The 22,520-nt window shown below is 40.8% G+C and overlaps 1 protein-coding gene across 2 annotated transcripts; it reads right to left on the bottom strand.

Moving 5' to 3' along the window:
• Window positions 1–10,735: 10,735 nt before the first annotated feature.
• Window positions 10,736–21,253, bottom strand: LOC105058588 (AT-rich interactive domain-containing protein 4-like). Of its 2 annotated transcripts, XM_073249246.1 has the most exons (16): window positions 20,905–21,249; window positions 20,032–20,145; window positions 19,716–19,907; window positions 18,113–18,166; window positions 17,354–17,442; window positions 16,991–17,276; window positions 16,835–16,891; window positions 14,672–14,703; window positions 13,866–14,001; window positions 13,612–13,785; window positions 12,626–13,258; window positions 12,409–12,546; window positions 12,170–12,268; window positions 11,661–11,761; window positions 11,483–11,573; window positions 10,736–11,090 (listed from the first exon to the last, which is right to left on the bottom strand). In XM_073249246.1, the coding sequence occupies exons 1-16, from the start codon at window positions 20,944–20,946 to the stop codon at window positions 10,965–10,967; spliced, it is 2,364 nt and encodes a 787-aa protein (XP_073105347.1). In that variant the 5' UTR covers window positions 20,947–21,249; the 3' UTR covers window positions 10,736–10,964. The 2 variants fall into 2 exon arrangements, with proteins under 2 accessions (XP_073105347.1, XP_073105348.1); XM_073249247.1 differs by lacking the exons at window positions 10,736–11,090; window positions 11,483–11,573; window positions 11,661–11,761 and adding an exon at window positions 11,768–11,937 and having other exon boundaries at window positions 20,905–21,253.
• Window positions 21,254–22,520: the final 1,267 nt, after the last annotated feature.

Genomic DNA, 22,520 nt, shown 5'->3' with positions numbered 1-22,520 from the left:
GCCATGTGTCATAGTTGTTGGGTCTTGAGCCCCGACGTATACTGGCTCCTGGACTATGTTTTTTCTTCGGAAACTGACCTATCACCCAAAAAATAAAATAAAAAAAACAAAATAGAATAGAATAAATAAAATAAAATAATATAAACTTAAAACCGGCCTATTAGATTAGCATATTGGGCGTGCTTTATCCGGATCCACTTACCGATCGATGTTGGAACAGCCACTGCCGGCCCTGGGACAGGTCAAAACGGACGATCGCCTCAGATCCCTATTTTTTTTTTGTCAGATGTCTGTCTGTACCAATCGGAGCTTATAATTTCTGAAAATTTAGCAGTTCTTTCTGACAGTGGTGAGGCCCTGACAACAGTGGTGAGGCCCTGGATACAGACAGGCTCCAGACCTAAAAAATATCAGGACCGATCCTGGGAACAACAGATTTATCGTACGCAAAAAATTATTGATTAAAATAAATTTATCATATATATCTTACATCATTCAATAACAAATCAGCATGTCATTCAAAAAATAAATTTTTTATTTAAAATAATAAAAATAAATTTTTTATTTAAAAATTTTAAATAAATATAAATAATAATATATTTTATTATTTTTTTGAATGATATATTTATTTAGGTTTTTTTATTAAAAAAGAAAAGAAATCTTTACTTGTCATATTGCTTATTTAGGGTTTTGACTATTATTAGATTAAAAATCAGTTGCCTATAAAAGCATGAGAAGATTTTTCTAGGCTTACAATCTAGAATTTAAACAATATTCAAATATTGCCGTGTATCAAATATCCAGGATCCTAGATGTAGACGTTACCTTTATATTCAAGAATGGGTAAGGTGTAGTCAAAGTTCAGAAATCGGATACGTGTCGGGTCAAATATTTCTAGGCACCTTTGACATTTTATGCTACTTGTTGTTCATGTAGAACCTAGTCAATTACAATATTTTGTACTTGGATCTACTAAGTACTTTGCCCACATGTTAGGTGAATGAAAGCTATACTTGGGGCACAGAACTAAATTTTTGACTAATTTTGGGGCGCATGTCCTCAATCCAACAGCCTTGCAAATGTTGCTTAAGTATCATTTATAAAATATTATAATACTGTGTCTTGGTTTATTAATTTCTCCGGATTGTTTGTGATTGTTTTTTTTTTTAGATATGAATCTTCTACAGTATACCACAGCATACGGCGCATCACACATACAATAAATTGGTTTATTAATTTTATTTTTTTATTTTTATTTTACTATTTAAATATTTATACTATCATTAATGTACATGCATTTGATTTTTTTATTATTATTTTTAATTTTTAAATATTAGAATTCTAATTGAGGCTTTAATGGATGAATGTTGGGCTATTAATTTATATGCTATAAAAAATAAATATTTTCTCCAAAAGTTTTCTACCTCTCTTTTTTTTTTTTTATATATTTTGTTTTGATGTTTTCATCTTTCTTATCACGTTTGTTTTGCTGGATGCCCAAAAGATCTCTGTCAATCTCTTCACAATCATACTCGCAGATGGAAGATTCTAATTATATTTTAAGATAATTTTTTTGAATTTTTCTACACAAAAGGTCGGAGTACATCTTAAGACAATGCTGCATATATTTTTGAATTTGTTAGTTTTTTTTAATTTTTTTATGATATTCAATAAGTCATTTATAATTTTTTTATAATAAAATAAAATAAAAATTTATTAATTTTTTTAAATAACATCCAAAATTTTATAAGTTTTATTCTAACAAGATCTAAGATTCTCTCTCTCTCTCTCTGTTTTTTTTTTTTTTTTTTTTTTTTCAACAAAGAAATAATAAGAAGGAAAAAAGAAACTTTGACTTCGAGGATTTTGGCCCAAAATCTGTACGCTTAGCCAAGCTGAGGTTATTAAATGGATTAGTTTGGGATCCAATTTTTCCATGTAGCGGGTTTGGTTGGGGCGTGCCGAGCTAATTCATTTGATATTTTTTTCTAGAAGCATGGATATGGTAAGAGGCCTTTGGCGCGTCTGTTGGAATAACAGGCTTGAGTCAAGATGAAATGGTCGACCAGTTACAACCTGTCTGTATTATTTCAGACCAAGTTTGTCATCCAGCTAAGAACTGCGACTACTAAATTTCTTTTTGATGAAGGTTGCTCGGTTGTTCGCAGTTTCTGTCCTCAGGTTCTACAACTACCATTGAATGGAGAAATTATAACATCCAGGATAAAATAAATTCACTTAGTAATTTCATCTTAGAAAACGAGTCTTCTGAGGATGATTTCATCCTAGGTTCCTGATAGACCTGGCCAACCTAATAATTTTTCTCAGTGAACATTTCTTTTTGAATTTTCTTTTGTAGCTTTAGATGTTCTTTTCAGCATGTAAATTTTCAAAAATCAAATTATCTTTTGGATATATTTACAAGAAATTTGTTATTAGTTTCCTATGTTGTATTTGTGGCCATTGTTCATGTTGTTTGGTTTGGAGAAAAGCTGTGTTATTTTTCTCCACCTCCTCTCAAATTTATGAATGCATTTGTCTGTGAATCTGTTTAAAAATTATTTAACTTAAATGAGATTTTTTTTTAAAAAAAAAATCTAAGATCTATTTCTTTTAAATTTCTTGGTATGTACGTGTGTGTGTGTGTGTGGTTGGATTCATCCTTTCTTGTTTTAAAATCATTTTTTTATCATAATTTATCTTTTTCTCTCGATGAAAGCATACCTAAATACCAATGTGTGGCTGTTGACAAGAGCGCAAGATTACCAAATCCATGGCTTTTTTCTTCTTGAACATTTCTGCATAATTACAAGCAATACCAAATGATATTGTACCAGTAACCATACATGGTTGCAGTGATGCTGAGTTCTTGACCATTTCCCAAAAATTTTAAATAACAGTTAATTAATAAAAGGAATTACAAACTAATTCTTAATTCAAGAAGCCTTTTTGCTTCATGCGAGTTAAATACTTGTTATATTTGGGTAGATTGCAACATGAGATTTTTTTAAAGACCATACGATCAACTAATGATGCATTTTTAGATGCAACAAAATTAAAAAAAAGAAAATCTGTTTCCAGCTTCACTTGGCATGGAGTCCAGATGTAGATGAGAAGGAATCCAAATTGCATTAAGTTGGACAATCAACCCTGCAGTCGGCGAAAGGTATCAACTTTGTTTTGTCATGCAACTTTGTACACCGTGGATGCAAATGGAAAGAGACAAGTTTTTTGTTTTTTTTTTTTTGGGTAAAAAAGAGACCGAGTTCATTGAAGGTGGAATCTTCTTGTGGCTGGCGCTCGCTGGTAAATTGATTAATTTTTTATTCGATGATTCGGTGGATCTTTTTGTGCTACCATCATGCATGACCAAGAAGACGTTGATGTGGAAGCATGCGGCCATCCCGGTCCCTGTAATTTAATTCTTGTGAGGTGGACCCGTTCGCCTCTCCCAAGTTGGAATTTTCAAACTTTGGAGTGTTCAACTACCATTTCCCATCGGACAAATCGACGAGATTGGGCTTGAAATGTTAAGGCTCCTCAAAAGAAGTGGGTGGATTCTCCAAGATTTTCGAACAAGGTGATTGTTGTGATCAATCCTCCCATCGTCGATCGTCGGGGTCGCGCATCTGCAAAAAAAATCCTCACTGACCGAAGATACCTCCAACGGTCAAGTCAGAGAGGAGACTAGGTAACAGTGGAAAATCAGGGGCTCAATGGGGGAGAGAGAGAGAGCTAGAGAGCTCAAGAGCTTAAAGACGCTTCAGAGAGCTTGAGAAAGCTTCCCCATACCTGTTGTCTTACCCCGTTTTATAGTAAAATGCAGTATGGTCCTGCCATTAATGGTGCAGACAACTGGGGAGTTATCAAATCATCGGGGGCTGTCAAATCGGCGTGGGTTGTCAGATCATTAACCCATGTCCTTAGCAGGACAACACCCCACGGCGGTCATACGGCATGTCCTTGGTAGGAGAACAGCTCATAGCGGTTGTATGGCATTTGGATGGCCTGGCCTACTGTATGTCGGTATTCGACTGTCGGATCGTCGGGTGGTGACTCGGAGACACCGTCGGCTGATCTGGTGCCTTGTGGAAGTCGGACGTCGGCTGCCACCCCCGACATTGAGTGGGTGATATGAGTTTGACCGCTCGGCCGATCGGGAATAGTGGGTCTGTTCGGCTGGCATACCTTCGACCGGATATTGTCGGCGGTCATTGTCGGCAGTCGTTGTCGGAGTTGTCCGTCGGTCCAATCGGTAGAGTCGGGCATCGGTCGGACCGATCCGAAGATAAATCGGCGTACGGAGATCAGTCGGTATATCCCAATAGTTGCCCCCCCCACTCCTGAGTCCGATGTTGTGTTGGCCCGCGTGAACACATGGGCGATGGCCTCGAGCCAAAGGAGTGATTTTCCATCACGTCATGCCCCGACTCTGGCGACTATACCAATGGACGATCCGATGTCAGACGTCTCATTGGGAATGTAAACCGCCGTCTCATTGGGAATGCAAACTACCGTCGGTTAATTAATTCCGAGACGCGGTTTTTCCGCCACATGTCAGGGGGCTATTGGACCGAAACCGCTCGTGCAGATGGAGGCGACGTGGCTCGATCTCGGACAGGTGCGTCGAACCGTCAGGCCGAGGAAGGGCCCAGGCACTGCCACATGTCGACATCCGGAAAACCCTCGTTCGTCGCACTTTCATCCCGACTGTCGAAGGGCCTTATATATATGCGGCCACTTACATCCAAAACTTCACTTTTTGCTGCAAATCTGTTCTGGCGCTGAGGCTCTGTCGAGTTGTCCCCCAGTTCCAGGTAGTCATTTTCGTCCTCCTTCGAAAGCTCTTCTCGAAGTTTTTTCATTCTTGTCTCCTTGCATCCTTTCTCCTTTGGCATTTTTCTTTTTGTTCTCCTTCTTGGGGCTAGCATTATGGCTAGAACCTCTCCTCAAGGAAGTCAGTCGGGAACCCGACTGACAATTTTCGATCGATCCCGGAGGTGGAGGCTTCTTCACTTTCAGGATCGAATATCGAACGGCTCAGGGAGCAGTACGGTATCCCGGAGCAGTTCGAACTCTTCGCCCTTGGGGCTGAAGGTCAGGTTAACAACCCGCCTCCAGGCCAGGTGGCCTTTTATGTCGAGGACCTTTGGGCAGATCTTCGCTTCTCGATTCCGGAGTTTGTCCGAAATGTCTTGGATTATTACGAGCTTTGTCCGACGCAACTGGCACCGAACTCAATCCGATTGATAATCAGCTTCGTCTTGTTGTGTCGGCTTTTGCCAACCTTTCCCCGCATCTCTCTCTTCCAGGTGTTCTTCGTCCTCTGACCCCACCCGAAAGTCCGAGGGTGGTGGTTCTTCAATCTCCGGAAGGGTCTTTCGTTCATCACCGGTCTTCTATCATCGATCCACGGGTGGAAGAATCAATTTTTCTTTACTTCTTCTTTGCTACCTTGGGGGTTCCCTTCTCGCTGGGGTGACTTTCGGACTCAGCCGAACGAAAACAGTTGGGTGGAGGCTAGAGACCGAGAGGACTTTCACCGACTGAAGGATGTGTCGGTACCGAAGTAGAGAGAGCTCATCACCGAGCAAGCTCTGTACGACGTCAGCCTGAGTTCGGTTCCCCGCTTAGATACTGTTCGGTCTGTCGGTCGTCTTTTGGTTCTTTCATCCGTCTTCGGACTTGTGCTGATCCTCTGTTAAAATTGCAGGCATGCCGCCGAGAGTGAGATTGACAGATGCCGACATTTGGCAACATGTGGCGAGGAAGAGACCGACGCTCGGGGTCAGACCTTCGCGGCCTCCCAGGCCTCAGATATCATCCCCGACCGACATTGTGACGGCGGCAGCACAGCCCGACACCGAACATGCGTCGGGCTTTGAGCCGGTCATCGCCCTGTCGGCGCCGGCGGTGCCACCCGAGGTGCCGTCCGAGGAAGGGGCGGCTGAGGGGGCAGCCGAAGGAGTGTCGGCTCCCCCACCCACGGAAGAGGTTCGGGCCGAAGCACATGAGCCCGAACGTCCTACAGTGGCTCCCGTCGCGCCCTCAGGAGGGACCTAGTCGAGTTCGAGCTTCCCGTCTCTCTCCAATCTCCAGACCTGGGCGACCGATCGAGGGAAGGCTCCGATGGCATCGACAGATGACACAAGGTCGGCGGACCACGTCGCGTCGTCTGACGTTCGAGTTTTCGAAGGAGCGTCGGCCCTGGCCAACCACAATTTGGCTAGGAGGTTGTGTCAGGCAACCATTCTCCCGACCGACAGGGAGCTCTTGAAGAGTCGGCCGGTGTCCGACATGCTTTCTTCTTTTTACCCGACTATGATCTAGGTGAGCTCCTCTTCTTTTCTTTCCTCTTCATTGTTATTTTTATCATTTCATTTTTCTGACGATCGGCCTTCTACTTGTAGCTGATCTATAGCATGTCGAGCTGGAGGTCGAGTACCGGAGGTTCGACGACGTCCGGACGGCCTGGAAGAATAGGGCCGAAACCGTCGAAGCTGAGAAGGCGACGCTGGTGGACCAGCTGAAGTTGTCGGTGACCGCGAGGCTAGGCTCGAGGAGGAGATCTCCCGACTCACCAACGGCCTAGCCACCTCGGAGGCCGAACTTCAGTCGGCTCGCGAGCAGGTTCAGTGCAAGACCCGCTCTGTCCACCGGCTGCGGCGCCAGCGAGACGGCTTCGTCATGGAGCTCGAGGCCGAGCGCGAACAGTTCGGGTTAGCCTGGAGAACCTGGCTAAGGCCGAGGAGAACTTATCCTCCGCCCAAGCGATGCCGACATAGCGAAAGCCGAGGCGGAGTCGGCCAAAGAGGTGCTGAGCCGGATGGTGGAGGACTTCCGTGGCTCGGACGAGTACCGGGAGGAGCTCCTCGAGAGCGGCTTCGCCTCCTACAGGGTGGGGTACGTGGACGCCTGGGATGTGATTCATAGTCTGCACCCGGAGCTCGACCTGAGCAGCATCGTCTCTCTGGGGTCGGAGGACCAGACCGCAAAAAAGGAGGCCGACCCAATGCCGGAGGATCCGATGGTTGAGAGTTGTCCCGACTGTAGTAGCATGCACGTCGGGTCAGATGTCGGCCAACCTCCGAACGTAGCATGTCAACACGATCATTTCGTAAAGTCCGATAGTGGAGTAGCATCCGACGTATCCGATAGTCGAGTAGTATCCGACGTATCCGGATAGGATAACGACGACAAGTCGAATATCCATTGTCCGACCCCTGGTTGGGCGTAGCACGTCGACACGATCATTCTGTAGAGTCTGGTAGTTGAGTGGCGTCCGACATATTCGGATAGGATAACGATGACAAGTCTGGTAGTTGAGGGAGAAAAGACTGTCCGAGGTTCGTGGCGACTTTCGACTGGTGCTGAAATGGACCACGAAAGAATGCTCAAGCTGCGCGAAGGAGTGGATACCTCCTGAGCGAAGGCCGGAGTATCAGGTCCTGACAGCTTTACGAAGCGTGCGGGGAAGCCGATGCAGAGGAGGGCATCGGTTGCCCCTTGAATTATCATGAGATCCTTGTAGTTCTCTAGATGGTCAACTGGATCGGTGGAGCCATCGTAAGGCTCCACGTGAGGCATCTTGAACCGACTAGGGATCGGTTCGTCGAGGATAAATCGGGAGAGAGGTTGGGTGGTCCGGAAGTCGACGTCGTTTGAAGACTTCTGACCATCCACCTGGAGCTGGGAAAGCCGATGGTCGATTTCTTCAAACTTGCATTCGTAGTTGTCCAACCGTCGGTGTTGAGAAACCCCAGGGATCGAACCTCCCGACGAATTTGAGAGTGAGGCAGACGGTGTCCGCGGTTGCTTCTCCTTCTCGCCCGCTCCAGCTGGGAAGGAGAAGGATGTCGAGATCGGTGGGTGTCGCACCGTGGCCGCCTCGCTCCTCGGTGGGAGTGCTGAGACGACTGCTCTTGAGGAGGAGACGAAAGTTGACGCGGGCGTCGACGGTTGCTTCTGGACGGCATAGGGTGCACCGTCGGTGGTTGTGGCAACTGGGTCAGTTGTTGTTGGAGATTTTTGACCGCGTCCGTCAGAACGGTCATTTGCCACACGATCGCCACGATCCGCACCTTCGTGGTCACCATCGGGTGCGGAGAGCTGAGTTCCGCTATGAGGGTGAAGGAGGGGTCTCTTCCCGACGGAAAGAGTACCTCGTCGATTCGGTAGCTCTCGATCGCTGAGCTCCGATTTTCATCATCTCGAGAGGTTTTTCAAGCTCTATGGAGCTCATTGTCTTACCTCTGTCGACCCCTACCTGACGCGCCAAATCTGTTGCGGCCAATCCCCCATCGTCCGATCGTCGGGGTCGCGCACCTGCAAAAAAAGTCCTCACTGACTGGAGATGCCTCCGGTGGGGACCCTCTGACGATCAAGTCAGAGAGGAGACTAGGCAACAATGAAAAATCAGGGGCTCAACGGGGGAGAGAGAGAGATCTATAGAGCTCAAGAGCTTAAAGGCGCTTCAGAGAGCTTGAGAAAGCTTCCCCATGCCTGTTGCCTTACCCCATTTTATAGTAGAATGCGGTATGGTCCCGCCATTAATGGTGCAGAATGATGTGGATATGGGTCAAGAGCTCGCGGGTACCTTTTTCGATACCGAAGTATTGTCCGCTTCGGCTGGGTCCAGACCAGGAGCGTGCCAGGTGGTCCTCACCGGGGTGGGCCCGATGCCACGTGGGTGCGGCCTCACAGTTTTGTCCTTTCGCCCCCCAGAGAGGGAAAAGATTCCTCGTGAGGGAAGAAGATTCTCTTGGGCTACTTAAGGCCATAGACACTCTTGACATATCCGATGTGGGACTTTTGAGGGTTGCCCTCCCGAGGCCTACCCACAACACAGCCCCCCCTGTCAAGAGGATCTATGGCAGGTAGGGAACGAGTTCCCACAGACGGCGCCAATGATATGGATATGGGTCAAGAGCTTGCGGGTACCTTTTTCGATACCGAGGTATTATCCGCTTCGGTGGATCCGGACCGAGAGCGTGCCCGGTGGTCCCTACCGGGGTGGGCCCGATGCCACGTGGGTGGCGGCCTCACGGGTTTTGTCCTTTCGCCCCCTGGAGAGGGAAAAGATGCCTCGTGAGGGAAGGAGATTCCCTTGGGCTACTTAAGGCCATATACACTCTTGACATATTCGATGTGGGACTTTCGAGGGTTGCCCTCCCGAGGCCTATCCACAACAGTGATGAAAGTAGGATACTTTACGGATACAAACTGATCGAATCGGATTGAATCATAAATAATCTCGATCTGATCTGATTTTTTAATCGATCTTGATATTGAACTCATATCCAATCTAATAAAAGACCAGATTGGATTCATGATCAAATTTTTAGATCATACAAGATTGGATTGGATTCATGATCAAATTTTTTGATCCAACAGATCATTCGGATCGGATCGAGTCTATATATAATCCGACCATAATCCATGAAATATGAATATGATTCGAGTCTAAATTGAGTTTGGGTTGGATCGTGGATCAAATTAACCAATAAGCATTAACGATAGCTATTCAATTGATTCCCATAATTGAAGTTGAAGTTGATCTTATAAATTTACCATCCAATGACATTTGCGACATAATGATTTTTGAAATGATCATCAACATATGACAATTACATTCCAGAAAACTGTTAAGATGTACCTTATGTACATATGGAAGCCAGTCGTGGGATACAATTAGAAGTAAAATATTTATTTCTTATTAATTCTCTAAATTTTTTGAGTTAGAAAGATTGTGTAGATTTGACGTGAAGAATTTCTTATAAAGATGAAAAGAAAAGAATGTAATATTTGTTGGGGACTCTATTAGCTTGAACCTGTAAGTGCCACTCAATTATCGAATGAAAAGAGAAGAAGATAATATTGTGTAGGTGGACAGCTCATTGCAATTTGTACCTAAACCATGATAGCATATAATAAGTTTGGATCGTATAATGGATTCGGATCAAATCGGATCATTGAGTATAAAATTCATATAAATTCAAAAATTCAAATAAAAATTGAATTGAATCAAAATTCAGTAAATTCAGAATGAATCAATTTTAAAATCCGATCTGGATCCCTCAGCCATCTTCAATGGTTCAAATTGGATCACCACGACTGTGGGCCGGGTTGGGTCACAGGTCAACCCGACCCATTTGCAGCCTTACTTATGAGGTAGAGGGGATTAATTGGTGGGAGGATTCTTGGTTGGCAGTTAAGAATTAGAACATCGGTAGAAATGAAAAAAAAACCTATGAGAAAGTAGGAAAAATTAATTTATTCATAACTTGTATTTTCTTTATATACGATTGCATCGAATCTTTCGTTTACCTGACATTTTTCACCGCCCTTGCGACTCATCCTCATATTTTCCACATTTACACGTCTTTTGGTACTAAACGTAAGTAGGTAGTAAATAACCTAATCACCTGATAGAGATGCGTGGTTACAACTCATAGCTTATGTAAAGTACGATATTCTCAGCATGTCATGAGGACGCATCGAGTTGAAACATGGTTCAGAAAAACGACCATTATAAACATTACCAACACTATATTAACACTTTCAGAGACCTCCCATAACATTTTTCATGACTTGCATAGCATGCTCTTTGCTTACCAACACATTGATCTCTTGGTACCACTGGAAAGAAAGGTCGCAAACAAATTGCGACATCTTACAAACTGTAGAGGAGAAAAAGAAAAAGAAAATAACCAAAACAAAAAGGCCATTCACGATATTTTGAAACTGCCTAGGGTTAAGAAAAAATTAAGAAAAATCAAGTTCAAAACATTTCTGGGTAAGATACACTTCCTTCTATCACTTGTGTGTAGTTGTTCAGGAGCTATCTAAAATATCAGCCTAGACTAACATTAATGAAACAGCCATGAGGATTATAGAAATTACAACCCCTTCACAAACTGGGGGCTCTGCTCTTATGCAGAGAGTGGGAAAGTAAAAGAAAAAGATTACATGTGTCGTGGAACGGAGGATGTAATTGAATACCCATTTGCCACTTTCTGTGATTTTCTCTTGACATTCGAAAAACTACAGTGAGGACAAATATATTCCAATCCATCTGTCTTTGCGTAGTCCTGTCATCACACCACACAACTAGTGAGAATCTGAAGTTGCAAGTCAAGAACCTAAAAAGAAGAGTTTAAAATGAATAGATTTTAAGGTAAAGTATTCAATTTAGGCCATGCTAAACAAGTGCTGTTCTACACAAGCAAAAATATAATTTCCCTAATGCACACATGATAAAAAGGGCTGGTGTGATGCACGAAGTACCATCGATCCTACAATCTCAAATTTGGCATACAGAATGCAAGAATTACTGGAATTAAAAGAACCATGTTACATAGCAGCAATCTGGTCAGAATTCAATGACACTAAGAAAACGTGCAGACAGAATGTGTTATAATTTAAGAGAAAACTTGGGAAGTATGATATGAAACACTAAAGCAAACTTGATAAAAGATCGAACCTTGAAAGCACCAAGACCCTGCCGTCTATCACAACCAAAGTGGGCCCATTCACCGCATAAACCACAGTTTACCCAATCACCGGGAGCACTACTGTAAATAACTCAGCATGCTCCATGTCAGTATTAGTTTTTGAATATAGAAAGAACATAAGAGAAAAAAGGATTAATCCCTACTAACCTGTGACACAACAAGCAGCACTCTCCATCCACATCATCATGTGCTAGTTCATATTCCAACAGGTAAGTTTCATAATGTCTTTTTAATGTATTCCCAACACCCTGGAATTGAAAACAATTGGTCGTCAAGACCTCAGTTCTTGAGTGCAACAAATCTCCTTTATGCATGCCTCCAATTTGAGGATGTCAACCAAATTCAAGCGCCCACAACATTGTTTGAGAGGCAGAAGTTATAAATCTCAGCTATGATCATTATACTAGTAAACGAAGACCACTTTCTGTAACAAATGATAACACTAAGTGTGCTTAGTCTGCAAGCATTTTCGCTGAGAAAAAAGGCACCCGATGCTTCTATAAGATTTTTTAATCATATCATTTATAGAGAAAACACAATTCAGAGGAAAGCTGTTATACATAATATATAAAATACCCAAAGTCAATATCATGAATGATTCATACAATTAATAGCAATATGTACAAAAGAAGCGGATAGGAAAGTAAAAAACTCACGGTCATTCTATTGGAAACCGTATGGTTGCGCATCTTTGAAAAAACTTGGCCTTTCCAGTTTATGCCATTCCCAACATAGAAACCTCCTCTTGAAACCACCTGTACCAAGTGACGCATATGCATTGTTACCATTTAAGATTTTCAGAAAGGAAATAAATGATCGCCGAAGTCAAGCCAACTAAGCTGTCGATATGAAGCAGCATTACATATTGTATATGCATGTGACAACAAAAGCAAACCTCTCTATACAAATTGAAAAGGTCGAGGCGCTTTGCATTAAGTATGGCATCAGGAAACTCAGATATTCCTCCTTGGGGAACAAGCCGACTGTGCCCCCTGAGGATAAGAAACTGCATGACATCCTTTAAGAATTCTTCCTATAACACAAAGCAAAAAACAAAGGTTAAGCAGGGATATGCAAGCTCCTTTACAGAGCAACAAGATTAGAGAACGTACTTCGGGGCAAATTTGAATTGGGCTTCTGTTACATCCATGTTTTTTCATTGGCAGAGGATTTAAAGAAATTATGTGCTGAGCATGGACAGAACTTGACATGGATTTCCTGTGTGCTGGAGCAGGTGGGGCAATATTATGCTTTACAGAAGGTACAATTGGCAGGTTGGGCTTTGCCTGACTTACATCATTCCCATTAGTTTCAGGAACTCTCAAAAAAGGCAGCACTCTGTGCTGCCGAGAGCGGGGAATTGGCCTCATTGCAGCAACCCTCAACCTCTGCTTAGCAGGCATGGAGGACAAGAGAGTCCCTTTCACCAAACCTTCCTCTTCCTTGACATCCTGATCATCTTTCAGGAAAGTTGCTCCATTCTCACTCAAGGTATTGCTACAGATCATAGGTTCTGTTTCTGGAAGTGGTCTGGACCTTTTTCTTATAAGAGAGGAAGACCAGGTAGGCACACTAAAAAGCAATCCATCTTGTAAACTCAAGTCTTTCCTTTTTTTTGTACATAAGAAAAGAAGGCGATCTGCATCTTCATTCTCAAAAGAAGCAACGGAGATACCCTGGATGCTTGCAATACCAAGTGTAATCAAGCTACGATAAGAGACTTCTGGTGCAAGCTGTCTCAGGACCTGTATCATATCATCACCACAAATGCAATAATCAAGCCCCTTTGTCAGTATAAAAAGAAAAGCAGCTAACTAGGACCATCCATTCATGGTAAACATTCATGATTTGAATATTTATTCTTAACTAAAAGATTTGCTTTCATCTTCAGCTATTGACATTTTTTGAGAAGATTCAGGTATCGACTAATGTTAAAATGTAGAAAATTTATAGGTTGATGTTCAGAGTAAAATTTTGACAGAAATAAAAATTTTCTTTCAAGTAAAGGTCACATCTAATTTACTATAAAATCATCATACTTTTTACAGATGAATACAAAGTATCAATTTGTAAGAAGTACGGTCAGCAAGAAAGCAACCTGAGCAGCCCAAGATGGAACCTTCATCCGAACTTCAAAAACTGGAGCCCCACAAGCTATAGAAAGAGAGTTCAGAGGTTCAGACAATGAGGGCTTGCTTTCCTCGCAATTTGGAAGAGCATGAACTGGCTGACTCTTCTCAATGAGTTCATGTTTTATGTGGCTTTCCAACAGCTGCATGTTAGAAGAAAATTGGCTCAATAAACATGAAGTTTAACAACTCAATGAGCAAAGAAAACAGTTACAGCTTGTACCTGATCATCAAAACATGTTTGCGCACTACCAGACACTAAGAGCGAGATATGAGCCGAACTACAAGTTGTGAGATCACATCTCATTGTCACAACTCCACGAGAAAATGTCCCGGCTTGAAGAGGAGGCGGTGCAGCACTGTCAAGCATTTAATACAATTCATCAACTCATGTTACCATGATTCATCATGGAATGCAAACACTGCCATAAAAATATATATACATATAATAATATATATATATATATATTCAAATCACTGCCATAAATCATCTTCTACAATACATAGGACTCGTTTGATTCACAGGAAGAGGAGGGGGGGAGTATGGTTAACAAAAAAATGGAGAAATGCCTCGTGTTTGGTTGGAGTTTTCAAAGGAGAGAAATATGAAAGTAGCTTTGCCGTGGGAATAAGATTCCCACGGAAAAGTGGGAAAGAAAAACCTTAGTAGGACATGGGAAAGTCCAATTCCCGCTGGTTGGGAATTGGGATAATTTTTTTTTTCTCAAACGTGCCAGCACTTAGACAACATGGGATCAGGTCTTTCTCTTTATTAAGAGCATAACAAGTATTTTACATAACTTTCCTAGGAAATTAGATACTCAACCCAACATGAGCCACTTTGGAATGGGGCACTTTCCCATGGCTAACCAAACATGTAAAATCTACTCTCCCAAGCATCAACCGCCCAGGAAAAAATTCCAATGAGGAAAAATTCTTCATGCGAACCAAATGAGTCCATCATTATAAAGATCACTCAAGCATGGTTGATTGGTGAAAAAACTGGCAAATTTAGTTTGCACAATATACCTGACTCGATTATGAAGTTTGCTCCCACGAATCTGAACCAGCAGCAAGAAAGTGTTAAGAGAAACAATAAGTTGCCAGTTCTTAAAGCATATAAAGGAAGAAACAGAGGAGCAACTGAAACAATTTTCAAGCAACTGAAACAAGAAATCATCTTTATTCCATTAGAACTTGATATGCCAAATTTCTTAGAATCCATGTATTTGAAGTAAGGTTTCAAGTGCCAGTCTATTGCCAGAACTGTGCATGCATGTGTGCCATAACACCCAGCACATTGAAGGGTGTATAAGTCGAGATATGTAGGTACAACTAGCACCAAGCCAAAAGGTCCTCTTTTTTCCCACTATTTTTGTTTCAACACAGCATGGCACACGCCATGCTTGCCACCAGTCAACACAAGGCGCCTAAATCCTTGTCTAAACATGGTTCCCATGTATAGGGAGCAAGAACGTAAATAACATGCATTGGTCATGAAAGATAATAACTCTACCATATATACATTAAACCTATTAGAACAAAAGTGATGTGGGCATCAACTAGCTTTCATAGTAAGTCTCCTAATAAATTTCAGTCTCATGTTTTAATTGGATAAGTTGAGGTTAACTAGAATAACCTAAAAAACACCTAAGCTAAACCTTTCCTAAACCTGAACCAAAATCTGGATTCGAGAGAAGTTCTTCTTTACCTGAATTTTGAAATTCAAATGGGAGAGATTTAAGCAACAAATTGATGGAGATATCTTAGCAACAACCTGGAGTATGAAGTTGAAATTCAAATGGGAGAGATTTAAGCAACCAACTGATGGAGATATCTTAGCAACCTGGAGTTTGAACCAAAAGTTTGTTGAGATTTCAAGGAGAAAAGTCAGCTGCTGAAAGAAGGAGGGTGCCGACTTCAAAAAGAAGGAGAAAAAAAAAATTCTAGATCTACCTCTTCGCAGCCCTATTTGGGTGTTATCCTCTCCTTATTCTGAGCCTGGATTGGCCCTCCTTTTCTCTACCCGAGCCTGGATTGGCCTTCCTGTTTGCTGTCCCTGTCGTGCAGAGCAGAGAATTATTGGTTGAAGCAATTACGGTGCTGATTTGCTGTTGAAAACCGGTCCAGACAGCAGAAAGTTGGAGTCACTTACAGCTGAAAGGAACTTTGATGCTTCTCAATAGCTTGGACTGAAGTATTAGGTATAACCCGAAGTTCTCCACTTCCCTCTAAGCCTATCTAAATCCATTTGAAACCCATCTTTAATCTAGAATCTGCAACCTCCACTCCACAAACCTGAACTTATCTAATTAATGAATTGGGACTGGTGTTTATTTTGAGACTCGTTAGGAGGTTTGTTTTTTTTGTTAGTTGCTTTGTTAATGAATTGTTATTCGAATAAGTTGTGATTTAATTAAGTTTATATTTGGCTTTTCTTTAATTCCAATAAAATTTGGTACATTTTCTTGTGATTCAATTAGCTATTTCGGTTTCTTTCCTTGTTGAATCGTATTTTGTTCTCTAATTTATTGCAAGTGGTTCTCCAAAAGTGGGAAAACAATGTTTGCATTGCATCAAAAAGCATGTGTTGCATCCAACGAAATGTAAAAGGCTGTTGAATTGTTGTAGTCCTATTTTTTACATAAATCCAACTCAATTAGAATCCTTCTGATAATTACCATGCATAAATTAAGAGATAATTCGTTGCACTAATTTAATGCAGTGTGTTGACACAAACAGTAGACTAAACTAGCTAGAATTTTTTGTCAGTCACCAACAACACCAAGCTGACAATGAAAGACTGAAATCACATGCCGCTTAGCAGACAACAAAAAATTAATTCTTAAAAACTGTCTCTTCTCTACATTTCTCCCAATTTGTCATCCCTTAGTTTGAATTGTCATATGCATCCCTTCTTCTCCTGAAACCTTGTATTTTAATGTTGATTAATTTCCTCTCTTATATAAAAGTGACAACCCGCATACAAGAAAGAGGAAAGACTGTTAATGGATAGCAACTGGGTTCTGCCACTGCATGGGCATTCAGTCGTAGCTTGCCTCAGTATTGCGTTTCATACTGAAGAATACTAGTACCATCCTAGGAGTCCAAGAATAACTAAGATCTATCATGTAATGAATTTCAGCTTAACCAGATTAATCAGCTAAATAACTATTGCATCATTATACTTACTTCAATGTTCAGGAGGGCATTAAGGCCATCTTCCAAGGAACCCAGCAAACAAGCGTCCTGGAAAAGGAGAAGATAAAATGTTACACACTTAGTATTAAATCCACAAATCAGTATGTAAAAAAGAACTAGAGTTGAGAAATAAGAGCTCAAGCTTACCAATGTGCATGGTAATCCACAAACAAGAAATCTCATATCTACATTGTCATCATATATTTTTATAGCAGGTAAAGTATCACATGACCTTTCTTCTTCCTCTTCTTCTTCACCCACAAATTTATCTGGAGGAGATATATTAATCTTAGGAGCATCTCCCAGTAGATGAGGCCCAGGCTTCCCACTAACTTTTTGCCTGTCAGCGGGCAAAACATAGTTGTTTCGTACACAATATAGCCGAAAAGATGCATGTGCAAGTTGAAATGCATCCCATGTATGGCTGCATGAACTGCAAAAGGAAAACAGAAAATCATGAAGCTGCTGTAAATTTCACCTGTCATGCACCAAGGGAAGCAAAAAATATACCTCTGTACTACAGATAGCAATGCTTGGCGAAAGTGAGAAGCTGCATAAGATGAAAATGTATTCTTCCAATATATCAAATATGGAATTCCCTGACAAAGAAAATACCTCCAATCAATATTTCTTCCAATCTAAGAACTACAAGTAAAGATGAACATGGGAACACTCAAAAGAGAATATCTATTAAAATATGTAAAAGAAACTCAAACATATACAGATCAAGGCTGAAATCGTTAAAGGTTGTCACTTTCCCATCTACATGCCTCAAGCCACAGGTGGAAATGGAACATGAAAGTGAATATCAGGCAGCTTAAATACTATTGTTCACAAAAATATTTAACAAAGTAACCAGACAACAGAATGCCAGGAAAAAAGTTGAGAATCCACAAAATCAGTATAAATGTGAATTTTTTAGAGCTTTAGACGAATAACAGTGCCATCATACACAATATTGCATATAACTAAGAAAAAGAGACTAATCTCCTTGCCCTCAGTATTCGCACCCCCGACATGCGATAACAGGGTAATGCTGTAGCTCTCATGACCACTAACAATCAGTGGCCAGATAATAAGTTCTTAGAAAGTGGATACCCGCTTAACGCAGGGAGTGGTTTTTATTAGCAAAAAGTCATCGTATTTAAAATGACAAAACTTTCATGATCTCAGTCCTTAATGCTAAAATATCACCAATTCAAATATATTAGGGACAAACAATACAATGCAGTGACAAAGTAATGCACATTGGTATTTCTCAGCTATTACCTTAGAATGGAGTACTTGTGCAATTTTTTCACCATTTGGGACCTCCAGATAAACCTGCAACCACATCTCATGGTGTCAGACATAAAAGGTGGAAACAAGATTCTGCACAAATTATAATAAATGCCCATATATTGAATTATTATATATGCAGTATATCTAGAAGCAGTATCTGTGGCCATGCTGGGTTTGGAGCAAAAATGACAATGAAGAGAGAGTTTAGATAACCTGAACCACTAAAATAAGTAGAACGAAAAATTACAATCTTATAATCAACAAAAACGAGAAGAAAAGACTACGGAAATACAAAACATCAACAAGGACAATGGTTAAATGTGTTCTGCATAGATCAAGAAATTGACCATGTCCAGTCTCAGAGTACAACCAAATCAAATGCATACCAAATGAAAATGGTTTGTTTAACATTTCAGCATCTACCAGAGCAAAAGGGGCTTACTCCTTGAAGCATTTAACTCCACAACAGTTAGCAAAAGCTTATCCACTAGGTCAAGAAATAAAATATGTCATTTCTCACATAGAACCTTGTGATGCTTCCTTGAAGAAATAAAAGTCATTAATTTGAAAAATGAATGTTTGAATCAAAAAATATCTATCTATCAATCTAGATATATGTCTAATACACAATTATGCTGTTTCAGGTGCAAGTATTTTACGAAGGTAAAATAACAACAAAAAATAAAGACAAACATAACAAAATGAATTTCAGGTGTTCTCCAAGTGGAGCATGGCAAGAAAAATGCAAGAGTTCTTTGCAACTACAAAATAGTTACACCACAAAACACCAGGTAACTTTTCAGCTTGTCACTGACCTAATAGGCTTTCCATTTTGGGTTTCTGGTTATTACTTTTAAAGAAGAAAGATAAGAAATAAACCTCAACATCCACATAACAAAAAATCAGAGCCAATGCCACTGATCAATTTGTAGAAAACTTGAACAAAGCATCAGCTCAGTACAGATAATAACGTGTGACCGATGATGTATCCTACACAGTGCAAACCATGATAGTCATACTTGTTTCATATTAAATTTGTCTCATGCATATCATACTAATAGAAATAATGAAGATGATCAATGCTTTAGATATGGCTTCCTGACAATCTACATTTCTGGGTAAACATGCAAGTGTCTGAAACATGATATGAATAGCTAAAAAGCAAGCTACACAATTGCAGAGGAATGTGCTAGCTCTAGGACCTTTCTTACTTTGAAACCAAGAAGGTAAGAGAAATAAATGATATTTCAGGAGTTCCAGTTAACCAAACTGCAACACAGTGGAACCATACTTAGTGCCACTTCCTACACTTGGCCCAAATCAAACTAGTAATGGTATAAGTTGGATAGATTTATTGACCATGCATGTCATAACACAAAAACGAATAACATAATCAACATGACTTAAATTATGCAGTTCATGCTCCCAACAATACTTATAGCACAAACTTTGTAATATATACGCATTATGTTCAAATTAGTTCCACAAAACCAAAACCATAAAGAAGAACAGCATGTAAGCTATGATTTTAACTAAATACATAATATATTACCAAACAATGTAATAATTTCAGAATTGTAGAATGGCTTACTATTGTAGGTAATGATGGACCAATAAGGGAGCTAAATATTTGGGGTTCCGACACATCGACAGTTCCCCAGACAAGAGAGCCGATTTCTTCTTCATTCTCAAGCTGCTCCCCTTGAAAGTACAAAATATTTGGATCCAATGACTTCTGCGCATCCCTGATTTTATCTAATGTTGGGTTAACAAGTGTGTGAACCTGCATTTAAACAGGAAAATCACTCAAAACCAAACCAAAGCTAATCCCACATAGTCCCAGATTATGAATGCAATAACATTTTGCTAAGAAACTCCAATCACGAATTCATAAAGAAAACACTGACCTCCAGGCGCCCGGACGACACAAGCTCGGGGAAAGGATACAAAGGCCGATGCTTCACCTCCTCCTGTGGCCTCTCGGCGAACTTCCCGCACAGCACTGCAATGAGCCTACAGCCCTGTTTCGAGAAACTCTGAGCTTGAAACATCTTTCATGCAGGCCACAGAGAAAATAGAAGAGAACCCACAAACCCAATTATCTCTTCTCCCTCTCAAATCAAAACCTCCCCACTTCCACTCCCATCCACCAGCCCAAAATCCAGAGCCCGAACCCCAAGCAAATAGCTCAAAGATCAAAAGACCTCACAAAAATCCAATCTTCCACGCCAAAGGCCTCAAAACCCCTTCCAATCGCGAAAAAATCGACCGGAAATCGACGCCCACGGCGAGAAATCAAGGCAATTTACGCGAAGAGACCTCTCCGGAGCTCCGAGAACAAAAAGACGGGGGCCAAAAAGAGGGTCAAGGGGCGACGAAGAGTAAAGTAAACAAAGAGGGGAGAACAAACCCTAGCACCGCGCGACCTCGCCCTAAGATCGCAAATAAAAACAAAGAGATAACAATAATAATAATAATCCTAAGAAAGATAGGAAGACTAGAGACCCGAATTAAAAGACGAACCCAGTACCATCATCATTAAATCTCGCGAACGAACCCGACGGACTCACGCGTGGAGTCAAACCAAAGCAAAAGAAAACAAGAAAAATAAGATCAGATATTTTAGAGTGAAAAAGAAAAAAGAAAACATCCATCATTTACCGAAACTGGAAAGAAAAAACCGAATCCAAAAACAAGTGAGAGACCAGAATCTAATCAACCCCGCTCCACCTCCCAAACAAAAAATTAAAAAATAAAAAATAAAAGAACGATATAGAGACCAGAAGATTCGGACAGAGCCTGTGACAATAACGTGTTATCATAAGACCATGTTATTATACTCTTCCACGATGCTTATGCTGTACTTCGCCACAGAAGAATTTTTTTTGAAAAAAAATGGGACAAGGTGTGATTCTTATAGGAAAATCTTAAAAGAATCGAAGTGGGTTGGATTTTTCTGGCTTTTTTTTTTCTTCTTTTTCCTGCTTTTTTGGATTCGATCCATGACTACTACTGTTGCTCTTGTTGCACGAAACCCAATCATTTTATATCCCTTTCTCCACGCGCGCGCGTTCTCTCTCTCTTCTTTAAATCAACCCTTCGATGGATCGAAGGGATCTCTGGATCTATCGCGGTGGATTTAGTTCATGGGATTGTTCTTGGACTGGTCCCCGAGAGCGGAGATGGCGACGCACGTGCTCGAGTACTGGAGTCACGTGCGTGGATATGGACGTTTTTGCATTCTGTTGTCCCTCAGGGGAATTTTATCTAAAACAGGTCTCCTCATAAAGACAAAATTGTACGGTATCTGACATCAGGGCCCAGAAGTACAGGTTAGTAATTGTATAGGTTTGGTTGGTCACAGGGAGATGGAAGCAAGAAAATGTTGCTATTGAATGTGATGCTTCTCCATTCGCTTTGTATCTCGTGGGTCAACATCAATAAAAAGAAGAAAAAATAAAGGCACTCGCTTAGGTAGTACATGCATGTGATATAAGCAATTGATCTCTCATTGACTAGTATTTAACATTCTTGAGTTACCTTAATCATGGGGAGGAAATTAAAAAAAAAAAAAAACATTCTTGAGTTATTAGTTACCTGGTGCGTGGACTAGATAGAATATGAGTATGAGACAGACCAATGAAGATCAGAACCAATCGTTGAAATAAAATGGTTCATGTAGCATTTTTAGTTTCTAATTCGGGGCTGGTTGGTTCAAGTAAAATATAGATTGAGTCGATATAAGATAGGATAAAAATTTATCAATCTAAATATGACCTATTTATTAATTAAATAGATCAAAAATTTAGATTTAAAATTTGATTAATTTATTAAATAAATAATCAAAACAAATTAAATAAGTTAGATAGTCAAGCATTGCCATCCCTATTTCTAATTCCCTCTAATTTTATTCATGTGTAACTTCACATCTATTAAATGAACCATAACACTTGGATAATGCACTACTATATAACTTAGGTTCTAGAGGGTATATCCATCAAACTACTTGGTCTGCAGTCTCACAGCTCTTTACGAGGCTATCTCCAGTTACTTGCATTATATGTATTTTAGTATGCTTTCAACTTTACATAATTTATGTAGAGTTAGTGTTAACAATCAGCTAAACATATAAAACAACATTTTTCAATTGCTCCACAGTGTTAACAAGGTTGATGCCCAACACCATTAAAAACAGCATTAATAAGGTTTAAACCTCGGCGGGATGCACCAGTTTGGTCACATATTCTCTTTGCAGATGATATACTGCCTGTTAGTAGAGCTACGGTTAAGGACAGTGTTTGTCTCAAAGCCATCTTGGATGCTTTATTGTGGTATTTCGGGTCAGGCAATTAACTTTCAGAAATCTAATATTAGTTTCAGCCAATCAGTACTCAAA

Source organism: Elaeis guineensis, chromosome 15 (assembly GCF_000442705.2).
Source record: "Elaeis guineensis isolate ETL-2024a chromosome 15, EG11, whole genome shotgun sequence".
NCBI lineage: Eukaryota > Viridiplantae > Streptophyta > Magnoliopsida > Arecales > Arecaceae > Elaeis > Elaeis guineensis.
Note: the sequence above shows the minus strand (reverse complement) of the source record. Positions and strands in the feature narration are given on the sequence as shown.